This window comes from Mytilus galloprovincialis, chromosome 2, assembly GCF_965363235.1.
Source record: "Mytilus galloprovincialis chromosome 2, xbMytGall1.hap1.1, whole genome shotgun sequence".
In the NCBI taxonomy this organism is placed as follows: domain Eukaryota; kingdom Metazoa; phylum Mollusca; class Bivalvia; order Mytilida; family Mytilidae; genus Mytilus; species Mytilus galloprovincialis.
Genome location: NC_134839.1, coordinates 99,622,814 through 99,639,131, shown reverse-complemented (window position 1 = coordinate 99,639,131; position 16,318 = coordinate 99,622,814). Strand labels below are relative to the sequence as shown.

At 29.3% G+C, this 16,318-nt stretch overlaps 1 protein-coding gene across 2 annotated transcripts in view; it reads left to right on the top strand.

The window, feature by feature from the left end:
• Positions 1-11,399, top strand: part of LOC143065090 (integrin alpha-PS1-like) — a 61,737-nt gene extending 50,338 nt beyond the window's left edge. Inside the window, exons 19-26 of one of the 2 annotated variants that reach the window (XM_076238436.1) lie at positions 473-592; positions 4,159-4,221; positions 6,003-6,035; positions 7,535-7,687; positions 8,561-8,677; positions 9,184-9,285; positions 10,146-10,271; positions 10,757-11,399. In XM_076238436.1, the coding sequence (XP_076094551.1) occupies positions 473-592; positions 4,159-4,221; positions 6,003-6,035; positions 7,535-7,687; positions 8,561-8,677; positions 9,184-9,285; positions 10,146-10,271; positions 10,757-10,858 (816 nt within the window). In that variant the 3' untranslated portion in view covers positions 10,859-11,399. The remainder of the gene's footprint in view (positions 1-472; positions 593-4,158; positions 4,222-6,002; positions 6,036-7,534; positions 7,688-8,560; positions 8,678-9,183; positions 9,286-10,145; positions 10,272-10,756) is intronic. The other variant, XM_076238435.1, reaches the window with a different exon arrangement.
• The last annotated feature ends 4,919 nt before the right edge of the window (positions 11,400-16,318 follow it).

Sequence of the window (16,318 nt, the reverse complement as noted above, 5' to 3'; positions counted from 1 at the left end):
AATAATTTTACTTTAGAGGCCAGCATGTGTTATTGTAATCCATTCATCAGCGTTTCTTGTTTTCATCATCTCATCTGAAAATATCTACCAAATGAATCAAACTTGGCCAGCATAATGGTCCTTAATGAAAGTTTACTCATGTTTTGGGTGATGATTTTGCCGACAGTGATAATTCAGTGATGCAATAAAGATTTCAATGAAACCTATGGTACACATAAATGTAATTACATTGTCATCTCAATTTGTACACTGAAACAGATTGAACAAAGTAAATAAAACAATCCTTACTCTTTGTTTGTATTTGAAGAAAAAAATTGGTGGCCAGTTATTTCTTTTGATTCTGATTGGTCACATGTTCATCTTACAATGTAACTGATTGACTCTATTTATGGAAAAACATTTATCATTTTCAATTCACTCTCAAATTTATTTGTTAGCTTTTTTTTTTATATATTTTATTGTTTAATTTTAGGTTGTAAATCATGGACCAGGTATAATTGGTGGAGCTACACTCAGGATATATTGGCCATTTGAACTGAAGACTGAATATCCAAAGGGAAAGCAATTGTTATATCTAATGCAGGATCCTGTGGTTAGTCAATTTACAGGTTTATATAGACTGATGAAATAGTATAAGGTCAATAAGTAGTTCAACCAGAAGTGGATATTAAAATCAAAATTAATGAAATGATACAGATTACTTTATGAATGCAGATATTTTGCCTGAAATAAGACTGTTTTATGTTGAATAGTCAAGAAAATGTGTAAATATGTCAAAGGTTGATGAGTTTAACGAAGTATTTCACTAGATCTTTTACTGGGGATTTATTTTACTGTTTCATCAGTCCCAATTTTCATAAGTTTAGTATACTGTGGATTTTGTGCTTCTAACAAATTTTGCATGAAAGCTTTAAGGTAATCTGTCTTTTTTATTAAAGTGTTAAATTGACAGTTTGTCTATAGAAATTACAAGGTGATTATCTCTCTAACCAATTATCATTTACCGACAGTATGCAAGTTTGAGATTTTTTTTGGAAAGATAGAAGTAACAAAAAATTGATAGTAGAAGTCAAATTTTTAAGAATTTGTAGGAAATGAATCAATTATTTTGTTTCTTACATCAATTGTTAGATAGTGTGAAATTTTGTCAGTAAAGATATAAATCCGTACTTAATTTAGGTATAGTTACTTACCATTCTTGTTCATGCTTTTTTATTGTGCAAACAGATATCTATTGTGATGCCTGCAACTAAAGCTATGAATATGAGACATTGCAATAATACATTTTATTAGGTTTATTATGTCATTTTGACATAGAACCTCAGAAAACTTAGAAAGTAGATCTTTTATAGTCAAAGAGAGAAACTTTTAAGCAAAATGCTGATTTAGTAAGTTAATTCTTGATTTATTGATAAATTTTGTAATATTCTTTTTATACGACCGCAAAAATTTTTATTTTTTGGTCGTATATTGCTATCACGTTGGCGTCGTCGTCGTCGTCCGAATACTTTTAGTTTTCGCACTCTAACTTTAGTAAAAGTGAACAGAAATCTATGAAATTTAAACACATGGTTTATGACCACAAAAGGAAGGTTGGGATTGATTTTGGAAGTTTTGGTCCCAACATTTTAGGAATATGGGGCCAAAAAGGGCCCAAATAAGCATTTTCTTGGTTTTCGCACTATAACTTTAGTTTAAGTGAATTGAAATCTATGAAATTTTGACACAAGGTTTATGACCACAACATAGATGCCAACCATTACGATTTTCCCGTAGTTTTTCCGATTTTGCGATAAAAACTACGCTATTACGGTCAAAGTCGAATAGTTACGGATTCCCAATCATCGACGTTCAATTTTGTAAAACGCGGATTTTTATCATTACTTTTCCGTCCTGGTCCAGTATTTAGGAAACGCCAATGTAATGCTTCCGGTTTCTCGGGAGTTATCAACCTATTGTTGGGTAACTAACTGACTTCCGAAGAGGCAAACTTGCATTTTATTAAGTAGCTTCCCCCCTTTCTCTACTTCTCCTTGACAAAACAAAAATGTTTGAGTCGAGAACATCTGAACAATCAATGAATGGAATACATACTACAGACAACATGTTAAATGACAAATTTTAGTGTACATCACTTTGCAACCACTCGTCAGTAATTTTTATTGGTAAATGCACATTTATGAATGATTACTGAAAACTTTTCAAAAATACGGAAAATTTGATAGTTTGTTACTGATTGTGTCAAAAGGGGGTTGGCATCTATGCCACAAAAGGAAGGTTGGGATTGATTTTGGGAGTTTTGGTTCTAACAGTTTAGGAATTAGGGGCCAAAAAAGGGTCCAAATAAGCATTGTTCTTGGTTTTCGTACAATAACTTTAGTATAAGTAAATAGAAATCAATGAAATTTAAACACAAGGTTTATGAACACAAAAGGAAGGTTGGGATTGATTTTGGGAGTTTTGGTCCCAACAGTTTAGGAATTAGGGGCCAAAAAGGGGCCCAAATAAGCATTATTCTTGGTTTTCGCACCATAACTTTAGTATAAGTAAATAGAAATCTATGAAATTTAAACACAAGGTTTATGACCATAAAAGGAAGGTTGGGTTTGATTTTGGGAGGTTTGGTCCCAACAGTTTAGGAATAAGGGGCCGAAAGGGTCCAAAATTGAACTTTGTTTGATTTCATTAAAAATTTAATAATTGGGGTTCTTTGATATGCCTTATCTAACTGTATGTAGATTCTTAATTTTTGGTCCCGTTTTCAAATCGGTCTACATTAAGGTCCAAAGGGTCCAAAATTAAACTTAGTTTGATTTTAACAAAAATTGAATCCTTGGGGTTCTTTGATATGCTGAATCTAAAAATGTACTTAGATTTTTGATTATTGGCCCAGTTTTCAAGTTGGTCCAAATCGGGGTCCAAAATTAAACTTTGTTTGATTTCATCAAAAATTGAATAATTGGGGTTCTTTGATATGCCAAACCTAACTGTGTATGTAGATTCTTAATTTTTGGTCCCGTTTTCAAATTGGTCTACATTAAAGTCCAAAGGGTCCAAAATTAAACTAAGTTTGATCTTAACAAAAATTGAATTCTTGGGCTTTTTTGATATGCTGAATCTAAACATATACTTAGATTTTTGATTATGGGCCCAGTTTTCAAGTTGGTTCAAATCAGGATTCAAAATTATTATATTTAGTATTGTGCAATAGCAAGAAATTTTCAATTGCACAGTATTCAGCAATAGCAAGAAATCTTCAATTGCACAGTATTGTGCAATAGTAAGCAATTTTCAATTGCACAGTATTGCGCATTAGCAAGAAATCTTCAATTGCACAGTATTGTGCAATAGCAAATATTTTCAATTGCACAGTATTGCGCAATAGCAAGAAATATCTAATTGCACAATATTGTGCAATATCAAGAAATTTTCAATTGGAGTTATCTTTCTTTGTCCAGAATAGTAGTTGAATCAACTTAAATCATTGTTTTATACAATATACAATGTATATTCACTTTTACTACCAACTGATAAATTAAAACAATCTTTACCATTCAGTGATAACAAGCACTTTATTTTACATTTTAATATTTTATGATGTATTTAAATGAGTAGTTATTGTTGCAAACTCTATTAGGAATTTGAATTGAGATCAGTTTTGGAAAAAGGGAAAGGGGGATGTGAAAAAAAAGATGGGGGGAGGGGGTTAAATTTTTCTCATTTCAGATTTCATAAATAAAAAGAAAATTTCTTCAAACATTTTTTTGAGAGGATTAATATTCAACAGCATAGTGAATTGCTCAAAGGCAAAAAAAATATTTTAAGTTCATTAGACCACATTCATTCTGTGTCAGAAACCTGTGCGGAGCATCTGGTTCAAATATAAAGGAGAAAACATTAAATAAAAAATCTGAAATTCACTGACCTTTGTGAAAGCAAAAGATATTGTTTGTTTTTTATATTCCTTTATTTATCATATTTCAGAAATGAGGAATTTTAGAAAAATGTTGGAGGGATAATACTTATTATTATTATTTGGAAATCCTAATTGTAGAAAATGTGAATATTACATTGTATCTAACAGAAAAAAGAGCCTTTTTTAGGGTAAAACAGATAGCAATCATGTGAAAAGTGTTTAAAGTATTTGGATAATTTCAGGTGATTGGAGGCCAGGCCGAATGCCCAAGTTTTCCAACATTTGTTAACTCATTGAATATAAAGGTAAGTGAAAATTTAGAATTGATAAACAAGTGTTTATATATAAAGGATATGCACACAAATTGAAAGCAAAAAGTTCAATTTTTATCAAATGTACATTACTTTATTATTAAATGAGATTAATGAGTGAGCACATTATTTACTGTGTATTTTCTAATCGGGTAAAAAGGGGGCTTTAGTTGTTGAGAGGCAAACATTATATTTTAACAGGCTTTAACATGCAACACAATATTTCATTGGCTTTCACAGACAGCACTGGTTTTATATTACAGCTCAGCTTTTCAGTGGAACCTCATGCAGAAGAATTGAAATATGGATTGATAGAAATTAATATAAATTATTTTTTATTTTTTTTAAATAAGGTTTGAAATTAAAGTATTTCAAAGTCACAAATGATTCAAATGAAGTTTTGAGATCTTAAAAGTATTAGTTGAAATGTGAATTGCATGAATCAGTTAGATTTTGTCATGAGAGTAATGCATGTACAGAATGCAAGCATGAATGGCATAATTGTGTTGATCTCAAATATATGAAATGTTCATATCTTCAAGTAAGAGACTACTGAATACTTTGACAAAGCTTACATAGTCGGCCATACATCAGTATTAACATATGTAATATCCAATTATAATCATTTACAAGCCAAAGATGGTCATTTCCATTAGTTAATGCTTCAGCAAATCACAATTTAACAGTTGTTTCACCATTTAACAAATAATATACACAATGTTGATTATGTCACTGTATGAAATAGTTTAATACCACATCTTCTTTTTTATAATAACTCAAAAGCTGCCTTCTGATTTTCTGTTTGAAACATTGAGATTTGAAAACAAATATTACAAGTCTACCAGGCAATTTATAGAAAAAAAATCTTAAACCCTCATATATTGCACCTGCCTGGTTCTTACAACGAGTTGTACTTAAATGCATACATTTTTATATAATATTTTCTACATTTTCCTTATTTGAATATTTTGAACTGTATAATCATTTCCAAACATAGATTTGAATGATCTTTACAGATTTTGTAAATCTGTTATCATACTGTATCACATATTTAGTTGAGATCAAATTAAAAAATTGAAAATGTGGAAAAACAGTGAAAGTTTTATTTTGTGGGGGATTTGTTTTTAACAAACAGGGTGGAGGATCTGTTTACAATGGCTCTTGTATATTTAATATTTTTGAAATTGTTGTGTGCCATATCACATAATGATAAAACTTGCTTTAGTAATCATAACATGGAAGTTATTTCATCAACACTTTTCTTTAGTGACAAAATATTGAATTGTTTGGTTGATCTTGACTGAATATGTACTGACATTCCATTAAGACAACAATAACTTTGTCCTGATTGAAAATAATAATGCCTACATATAATACATAAAGCATATATATATCAGAGGTTTCAGAAATAAAATCATTTGTTTCATTTGAAATGTAGATTAATACCAAATAAGTATACGTTGTAGCAAAAATCATCTCCTACATATCATTTGAATACTTATTGTTTTGATCACATTTAGACCTAAAGAAATGACAAATGAAATAGATGTCTTTTTATTTCTGAAGTTTGTGACTTTGAGGCCTTATCAGATAATTTTTCTTCATGAAAATGGTTGATAATTTATGTTGAACAAAATGTAAAGTTGGAAGGCAAAAATGTGCATGTTTTGGACCATTTGTTACTTAATTGCTGGAAAGGCCTCAGACTCTGATGGATTCTTGTTGTATATATCATAATATGACTAATGCTGGCTTTGTTTTCTTGCTTTACATAGGAAGACCCAAATCTGTTTATACGACCTAAGAATGTAAGTTTTATTTCAATTGTTTTGCATATATTGCAAAATTTTATAGCAATAATCAGTAGAGAAAAAGAAGGAGCAAAGTCTAATTAATTCTATTTAACTTTTAAAAATTGTTTTGCATATCAGTCAAATATAAAGATATTTTGCATGTGGCTTCTGAAATATCTAAGCAAAGGTTATAAGAATGTATAGTTCTTTAAAACTTTCACAATTTTGGATACCAAAATCAAGATAACAATTTTATTATAGTCGCCGTCATGTAAAATTGGCACCATGTTTTTTGTTAAAATTTTTTTAAATATCAGCCGCGTTTACTCAAGATGGTGTTTTTCTTTTAGCTGAAGTAAAATCCTGTCCAAATATCTACTACTGTCCTACCTTTTATTGTGTTTGCACTGTATAATCCTGACCTTCACATTTTTTAAGATTATTTACATTGTATAACCGCCATCTTGGTTTCTATGAGGGTCCCTTATTCCATAACATTCGTTACTCTCCGGTAATATCATTGTCATTGATGATACAATTTCCCGCGCTTTTTACGTAAAGATGACGAAAAGCTCCGAGAGACACAAGAAAATGGAGAGCACGTGGAACTCCACGGCAACACTTCCGGTAATAACAATGTCGGATTCCACCATACAAATTAATCTTGGATTATGTGAAGGTCAGGATTATACAGTGCAAACACAATAAAAGGTAGGACAGTAGTTGATTTTTGGAATGATATTTGATTCCGCTAATTGAAAAACATGATCTTTAGTAAACGCGGTCGATATTTAAGAAAATTTTGACAAAAAACATGGTGCCAATTTTACGTGACGCCGACTATAATTGATACGTTGTCATGTATTTTTTTCAAATATTTAACTTCGTTTTATTTTTGGAGCACAACTACTCAGTCAACAGGTTCATAATAAGGGACAAAGATAAGTTTTATGTATTAAAACTTAGTTTTAGCTAGTCAAACAGTATATTACTTTGTTAAGCCCCATTTGGTTTAAAATCTTTTGAATTTTTCATGTTATGGCTTACTAGACCTTTGATCTCAATCACACCTGATGGAAGTTTATATTTTTTTTTTGTGCATTTAGTTTTAATTAGAAGTTTAGTCCATTAAATATTCTATCACTTAAAATTCTTTATACTGTATTGATTTGGATTATCTGTATGATTCTTACGGAGAAGAAGTTAACAAACAGTATATGTTATATAAAAGTTAGTTTTGAATCATGTATTTTATATAAAAGGATTGTATCTGGAAATAAAATGTATAAAAAAGTTTGTAATGTTTTTAGACGTCCAATTAGTCTGTTCATTTCCTTAACATGATGAACAATGAAAGGAAAATAATTTGACTGCAAATAAATATCACTTTATTGCAGAATAAAAACAAATGGCTAAAAAAAAAATTGATAAAAATATCTCAATGCCAATTATAGGCTTTATAGATTGAGCTGCCCAAAGGGAGATGTCCTGATTTAAATCCATTTTAATTTTAGCCAATAACCAATGTGGGCACAAAAACTCAGGAATCAGGACCAAAGTACAATGTCATAGATACAAGTAGAAGGAAGAGAGACACAGAAACCTCTACAGATAAACCACCAAAAATTAGAAAGCAAGAAATTGTTTCTAAAAACATCGTTAGATTGGTAATTGCTATATTAGTAAATGTATTGTATATATGGATGATTGTAAAACTGTCAGTGACCATTCACATGAGAAGAATCAAGGAAAGCAAACTTACATTTTCATGGGTATTTGATTTTGTGGTTTTGCTGATCTCTGCATACAAGGTCTACAGAAAAAGTATAAATTGTTGAATATCTGAAGTCTACCCACAAATACTACGAAAATTGGTATCCTACGATTAATAATGAATCCACAGTAATTGAAAGTGACAATGAATGATACATCAATCAGTTAAATCAATAAAACATCAGATTATAAAAAAATAAAATCAAGTTTAACATGCAACATGAGGTGTTTGTAAACAAAACATACCTCAAAAATTCCACCAGCTTGAATAGCAAATGAATTCAAAATTATTATACCACCACTCTAAGTAGTGGCTAATCAGGTCCACTTCATATTTGTTCAGCAGATTGTTCGAATGAATTCCAACACATGAGTGCTTTTCCTGATCTGTCAGAAATTTAGTTCCTGTGCAAATTCTTTCAATTATAACTAGGAGTATCATAGGCAGATCCATGGGGGGCCCGGGCCCCCTTTTCATGGGAAAAATTTGGTTGATTATATAGGGAATCACTGGAGCATTATCCTTTACTTCTGTTTGTGGGGTGTAGAACATTTTATACATCTGTTAAGTGCATCCTCTTTTAGGAAGATTAGGTTGAAGTAGCTTCATTACTTAAAGAAAGCTGTGAACCATAAAATCAAAAGTATATTGTGACCTTGTTTTCATTGTTCATTGAATATAGCTGTGGTGTTGGTTAAAGTGAAATTAGATGTACTATGAACATGAACCATCATGAAATGATTCCTACTCTTATAATCTGTTTCAGAACTGTGATGCTGCTGCTAATTGTAGAGTGATGGAATGTAGAATTTCAGGTTTAGCTAAAGGAGAACGAACAACAGTTCTGTTAAGAGGGAGACTTTGGGAATCAACTTTAGTACAGGTGAATAATCATTTATATAAGAAATCTTCAATTGCTCAGTATTGGGCAGTAGCACAAAATTGCACAATATCAAAATAGCAAGAAATTTTCGATTGAAAATTGATGCAAATATTTTATTCAATTTCAGATTTTTTAAATATTTCACCACATTAATTCTGTGTCAGAAACCTATATTATGTAAAAAATTGATCATAATACAAATTCAGACAGTATCTAGCTTGAATATTGTGTCCAAACTTGCATCATCTGTTCAGGTTTTGACATCTGTGGTCATATCAGGTTGTGCTTGGCAAAGCATTTTATTGTCTTGTGTTCACAAATTCAAATATACTAGATTAAGGGATGCTATTTCCAGTGTCAGCAGCATCAATGATGTAGTATTGTTGGATTAGGGCAGTTTAAGGGGGGATTACAAAATGCAAAAATGCAAGACATATCTTTGAAAGATCAGTTATTAATTATTTTTTCACCCAATAAATGTATATTTAATTTTCTTATTTTATAAGGATTATCCATCAGTAGACGAAGTATGGGTAGCATCAACAGGCGAGGTTATATTAGATACAGATCTAAATATAGAACAAAATAAAGCTGATGATGTAGCCCAGGTGAGTTGAGCAAAAGATTTACATTTTAAAGAGTCAAATGGATAAATTTACAATCACTATAAAAAGATTGGAGTATTCCAGAAATGGGTCAATAGATATCAATAGGCCTTTAAGGTTCAAGTCATTAATGCTTCTACTACTAAAAATAAAATAGACAACAAAATTGAGTAAAAAAATCCTTAAAATCATGCAATTTTTTTATTAATACTAAATGAAGTTTTAAATAATTTTATATGACCCTTTTTCAAAATTATGCAAGGTGAACAGATTTGTATTAAGACATGGCTGACAATTGTTAATAATAATAGACAATTAAAGAATGAATTCCACAAAATAAGAAAACAAACCAATTGCTTTCAAACTATGTTTGAAAGTCACTTCATCCACTGTCAAACATGTCTTGTCTTGTTTCTAAAATAAAAGAAGTAAAAAGGCAGGTGAAATACCATTTTTTACTCAAAATGTTTTAAGGTCAAGGTCAAGTAAATGGGTTATGTCACAGATTTAGTAAATTTAAATACATATAAATTACACTTCTGAACTAAAACCAAAATATGCATTATCTCTTATTTCTGAAATACTTTTGATTGAATTCTTTCCAAAAATGTGAGCATTTGTATAGAAAGCACCAAAAAAAATCAGTGAAAAATATTCTTAAATTTGTTGTATATGCAGACATCTAGTAGTTAATGTACCTTTATAGTAGTTGGCAATTGAAAGTTCAAAATATAACAAATAATTCAATTCACATGCATGCATAAAAATTCAAATGTGTTTTCTGATATATATACAACGTTTGAAGACTGTGTTTTAATGTAAAATAACGAAGTATTTATGAAGTCCATGTTTTAACATTGCAGGCAATAACCTATTCAATACCTGATTTAAAAGAGAGAATTTCTGATGAATTACAATGGTGGATTATACTTGTAGCTGTGTTAGCAGGGCTGCTTGTTCTGATTATCTTTATACTTATACTATGGAAGGTAAGAATTTTAGTACAGAGTAACCTGTGTTATTTGACCCACTGGGAAACCAGAAAAAAATGTCGGATTAAGCAGGATGTCAGAATAATCAGGTTTTTTTCTGCAAGGATATGTATATTTCTGGACCATGAAAATGTGTCAGTTAAAGCAGAATGTTTGGATACTCAGGTCTTGGATTAGGCAGGTTACACTGTACATGTCCCATTATCTAATAAATAAGTAGAATATAATGCAACTACAATATTGAATAAAAAAAAATTAAGAGATTTATAATTACCAATGAGGTTCTATTCACAAGAGTCCACATTTTATGGATATAGGCACTTAACTTAAGGTCACCATATAAATTTTATTATCCCCTTTAGAATTCTTTCCATATCTCAGAAATTTAACAAAAAATTAACAAATTTCATCTGAAGTAATGAGTTAAATGTTCAAATAATCAATATTCTCTTTTCTACAGTAGATTTACATGTTTTTTTCAGTGTGGTTTCTTTAAGAGATTACGTCCAGAAGGATATCAACCAACATATAAAGGAGATCTGAAGAAAAAAAACTATGAATCAAACGATGCTGCTTACTCATAGCCAAAATATAAATTAGAAATTGTTACATCAAATACCAGAATTGTAGTGTCTTTGTATAAAACCAGTGCTTCCATATCTCTATGTTGGTATCTTAAAGATAATGATTTAGATGAAAGGTTGAATTTTATGAGTTTTAAGCCTTAGCATATATGAACTATGATTTTACCTGGCCCTTTGAAGAAAAGTATGTGAATGTTCATGACAACAGTTCGATTGTACAATTAAACTGAGTTTAAGTGTATTGTGTAATTTCACATGAAACAAAACCACCTATGAAAAACCTATTTAATTGTAGGAATAATATGTTATTTACTCGATGTAAAGTGTTCATATACATATAACATTTATTGAATTATATTGTAAAGTTTTCATCTTCGTGTCATTTTGTATACTGTTGACCAAAGAGCGATTATTGGACCATTGTGTTATGTGTCATGTTTTTATACATTTTACCTTGTATGAATGCCTTTAACCTTTTTGTATATTAAACACTTCAGTATGTTTTGATCTAATATCCTAGGTTAAATTTACTAGCATGAAAGATACATGACTATGGGGATTAGCAAAAGAAAATGTTGAATGTCAAAATGTAACATATTTTCTTTTCTTTATCCATTTAAAATAATACGGTTGTAAAGATTCCATTTAGTATGCAGAAAACAATTGTATCCTTTACTACAATATATGTATGTATGAATTATATAAATTTATACCTCTGTATATAGTGACATTCCAAATATCTTTTCAAATGAAACATTGATGATTAGTGCTTTATTTTTATTATGAAATTTATACTATCCTCTCTTTTTTACATTGGTAATAATAATGATCTCTGTTAAGATATTTTATATCTCTTTTCATGCATATCTTAATTTTATTGGTTATCTTAAATATATTCCAAAGAAATATTCCAATAAACTGTAAAAAATAAAAGAAAAAGGTACATTTATCTAAATATTTTCAGTTAAAGGTCAAGTCAAGGTATTGAAAGTGATCTTTAAAACCCTAATGTTCTGAATGTTGATAGATATTAAGCAGACATACATTCAAATATGCCATCACAATATGGAACAAACTAAGTGATGAATATAGACAATTGTATTTATACATGTTGTTAAAAAAGTATAAGGAAACTTTTCAATGTACAAATACAAAATGAAAATAAGCTTGTTATCTAATGCTATCTTGCTTTCAGGGGTGTCCGGATTTGTGATAAGACTATTACATTTTATATCTACAATAATAAGCTTGTTATCTAATGCTATCTTGCTTTCAGGGGTGTCCAGATTTGTGATAAGACTATTACATTTTATATCTACAATACTAAGTTGTGATAAAAAAGTGCTCAAGATTTCACCTGCATTTGATTATATAGAAATGTAGTAAAATATAAGTATTTTCAATTCCTTTTGAATATTTTGTATGAACTTTTTTCATTCCTTTAAGAAATACTTTATGTATGTATTTGTGTTGTGCCTCATCAAAACTTACTTTTTTGCTGCATCATCATAACACATCTTTTTGTTACAGAATTTATATATACATGGTATACAATCCATCCTACAAAATTCCTCACACATACAAAACCAATGTATTTATATTTGCGTGTTTGTGTATATTTTTTAGCTGTATGACATTTTTATGGAAGTATATGCCTGGAATAAGTAAAGAAAACCATTTTGCATTTCTGAAACAGCTGATCTCAATAATTATAACTATTTCCTAATAATCGGATTTAGCTGATTAAAAAATGATTTTCCTATTTGCTTGATTCTTTTATTATCCAAAGGATGTAGTATTATTATATAGGATAATTGATTTAATAATCTAAAACAAATTCTTATTAACAAAATTAATGAACTTATCAAGGAGTCTTCTTTTTTCTTTTTTAAATAGTAAATTGTGTAGGGATTGTATGTTATATGTTTGTGTGTCTAAGGCCAACAAGGCTATGCTTGGTTGTATGTTTGTGTGTTTAGGCTTTAAGTTGCCATGCTTAAGCCAACTTGAGATAAGCTTCTCCACATGTTTAGGCTTTATGTTGCAAGCTTTCACTAGCCCACCTGTATTTATTACACTTATTTATTGTAGTTAGTGCCTCAATTGACACTGTATATATTAGTTGCACAAAGTATACTCTTCAGCAAGTAGTTTGTATTTAGTTAAAAGTAAAAATTTGATAAACTTAACCAACTGTCATTTTTGTCTTTTGTGGATAGTTGTCTCATTGGCAATCATACCACATCTTCTTTTTTATATTACAATAGTTTTTTTTCTGGTTGAAAGAAGACAGCCCTGATATAAGATTACAATTATCTGTCTCACCTGTATCAAAGACATTTATTTAAAGTCATTTTTTATCAAGTTTGTAGTAAATACAGTGCATCTTATCTAGACCTAATAGAATACATTATAAAGCTTGTTTTGAAGCCAGTGAAAAAAAATTCTGTGAAAACATCAAAGGTTTTATCAAATAAATGTTGCTAAAAGTTACAATCAAACTGACTACATGTTGACAAGTATATTTATAATGTATTATTTTTATACTGCTTGAGATATGCATCTCCACATTGCTTTATTTTCCTGACTGGTCTCCAAGGGGTGATTGTTTTCTTATTTTTTACATTTATATATTAAATTTATGAAATATAGAATACATTTTTGGAAGTTGTTTCTTCTTTATAATTTTTATCAAAGAAAAACATTTGGTTGGACTTATGAAATAGTTTGGTAGGTTGAATTTCTAAGATCTCTAAAAAGAAAGTTTGACTAGTAAGTGTGCATGTTTATGTACTGGTTGTAATGGGAGATCAGTATCACTATGCTTTTCAGTGTTATGTCTTTGTATCTCTGCATTTTTGTATATATATTAAGTGTATATATTTAGTTAGCAACGTATAGGAAATAGAAAATTAAAGTTATGATTTCTAGAGGAAATAATAGATTTGAAATAGCAGATTATACCGATGGTGTTTCTTATTCTAAAGGATCTGAAATGAAACATGTTCTTAAACAATTTTTTTAAAAAATGGTGATGATACTGATGTTGTTTTGGATCAGTTTTATAATGTAAAAGTATGGTAGAGATTAACTCTTGTTATCCTGTCTTTTTATAAAAAATTTGAAGGATACCCGTCATTGATATGTTGTGAGTTGCCAGGTATACAATAAAACTATTAGTCTCTTTATTCTGCTACAAGTGATATTTTTAACAAAACAGTAACTGTTACATCCTTTCTTATCAAATTTTAGATACATTTTTATTTTAGAGCTAAATTAGGCTTTTACTGCCCCTTGTCCCTTGATATATGTAATATATTGACATTGGTTAAAATGACTTTTTTAAATTCAAAATTAATTTACTATGAGATATGTAAATAACCTTGTTTTGATCTTTGAGTTCAAAATGTTGAGTGAATATAATGTACCATTATGATGTATTTGTCAATGAACACCAAGTATAAGAATCCATCATTTGTATATTTCATTTTGTATACTGTATATACATGTTTATATATTTCATCATAATCCAGTGATATTATTATGCCAAATATTGTATATAACAATAATTATTATTCAGTTGAAGTGTAATGTATGATTTTCCTGTATGAATTTAAGTTTTTCTTTTGCTTTTTAATTTTGTTTGTTGATACTTTTTTAAGAGTTTATCGTATATTGGTTGTGAAAAACTATCCCTTTATGTGCTTATAAAGCAATGTCTGTGTACTCATAAGCAATCCATAATGCCAGTATTGATTACATTTTGTTTCTGCTTTTCCAGGTTATAAAGTTGTTTGGTGTGATTTTTTTTATAACTAAGATAGACATTAACCTGCATTACAAGAAACATTGTGAATTTTTGTTTCTAATTAAATGAAGTTATTTTTTTTAATTTTTAAATTGTATCATATTTGTGCCTCAATTTTGAACATTTAGTAACCAGTGATATTATTTTGATTATTTTTTACTTAATATAAATTGACCCTCAAAATTAGATGTATTGTAAATTTTTTTTTATATCTAAATTCTAGATATCTGTGAATCAAAGATTATTTAGAGCATTTTATTAAAATCAACAGGAATTTCATGCTTAGTGCCTTATAATGTTACAATGAACTTTGTCAATATTTACATATTTTTACTCCAACCTTGAATCTTTTAATACCTATTTAAAGTTATGAGGACATGTGACATGTTTTTTCAATAATTGGATTTTAATTACCAGGTGATTGTCTGGTTCTAGGATATTTTATTAGTGTTTCTTTTAGTTATAATAAATAAAATGCTTATCAAAGAAAAGAAAAAAATGATCAAGGTATATATTTTAATTGTGCTATGCTGGCTTCATATAATATTAATCATTCCATTTATATGTCATTTTATTGTTCTTAATATCAACCGTTATTACTTATGGGAACAATAAAATATAACCAATAAGGCTTTTGTTCTTTTTTTACTCCTACATTGTAATAAAAATCTGTTAATGAAACAAGACAAGTTCACAAAAAATTACCTTTCATTGTAAGCTTTTGTTGATCATTTATTGTTAGAATTACAAGACACCAATCTGTATAAAAAGTGCTTTCACATGAGAAGTTTGAGAAGGGATGACTGATAGAAACACCAACAATTCAAATTGGAAAAAAGCTTTTAAAGAGTTAGCAAAAACATTGAACAATTTTCTTACACATAACAGACGCACACTAGTTAAGATAGTACCCAACCCAATTAGGTCACTAGGACAAAGACCATGTTTGTTATCACTTGGTGTCCATGGTAAGTCTGTTATCATTTCATAAGTCTATGACAAATGTTTTTCTCTTGAAAACAACTGAAGTGACATGTTTCTTTAAATATTTCTTTTGTGCAAATTTTTCATTAAACATGGCTTTTTTAATGTTTCATTGGTTAAATTTACAAAATCTTTTCTATAATGGCTGAAACTGTTGTAGCCAAACAAGTCCATTTTCTACATTTGAAAATGCCTGTACCAAGTCAGGAATATGACAGTTCTTGTCCATTCGTTTTTGATGCGTTTTGTTATTTGATTTTGCCATGTGATTATGGACTTTCCGAATTGATTTCTCTCTGAGTTCAGTATTTTTGTGATTTTTCTTTTTAGTTGCTAATTTGGTCTGAGTACACCATTATATTGTAGTGCATTTCGTTTAGACAATAAATGAAAATCAAAAAAAAAAAAACCCTGCACTTTCTTAATAATATTTTTACAGTGAGTTGTACTACTATTGGGACAAATTATATAAAATTTTTAGAAAACTTTATAGGCTCTAACTCAAAAATATGGACTATTTTATGTTAAGGGGGTCTTGAAATCATTTGGCAGCTTCCGAAATGCTAATTTTTAACCTTTTTTCAGCTGGACCAAATCACTATACTTTACTTTAAAATTAATGACCCAAATTCTTTTACAGTGTCATTTCACCCCCTTCCTGCTATTTG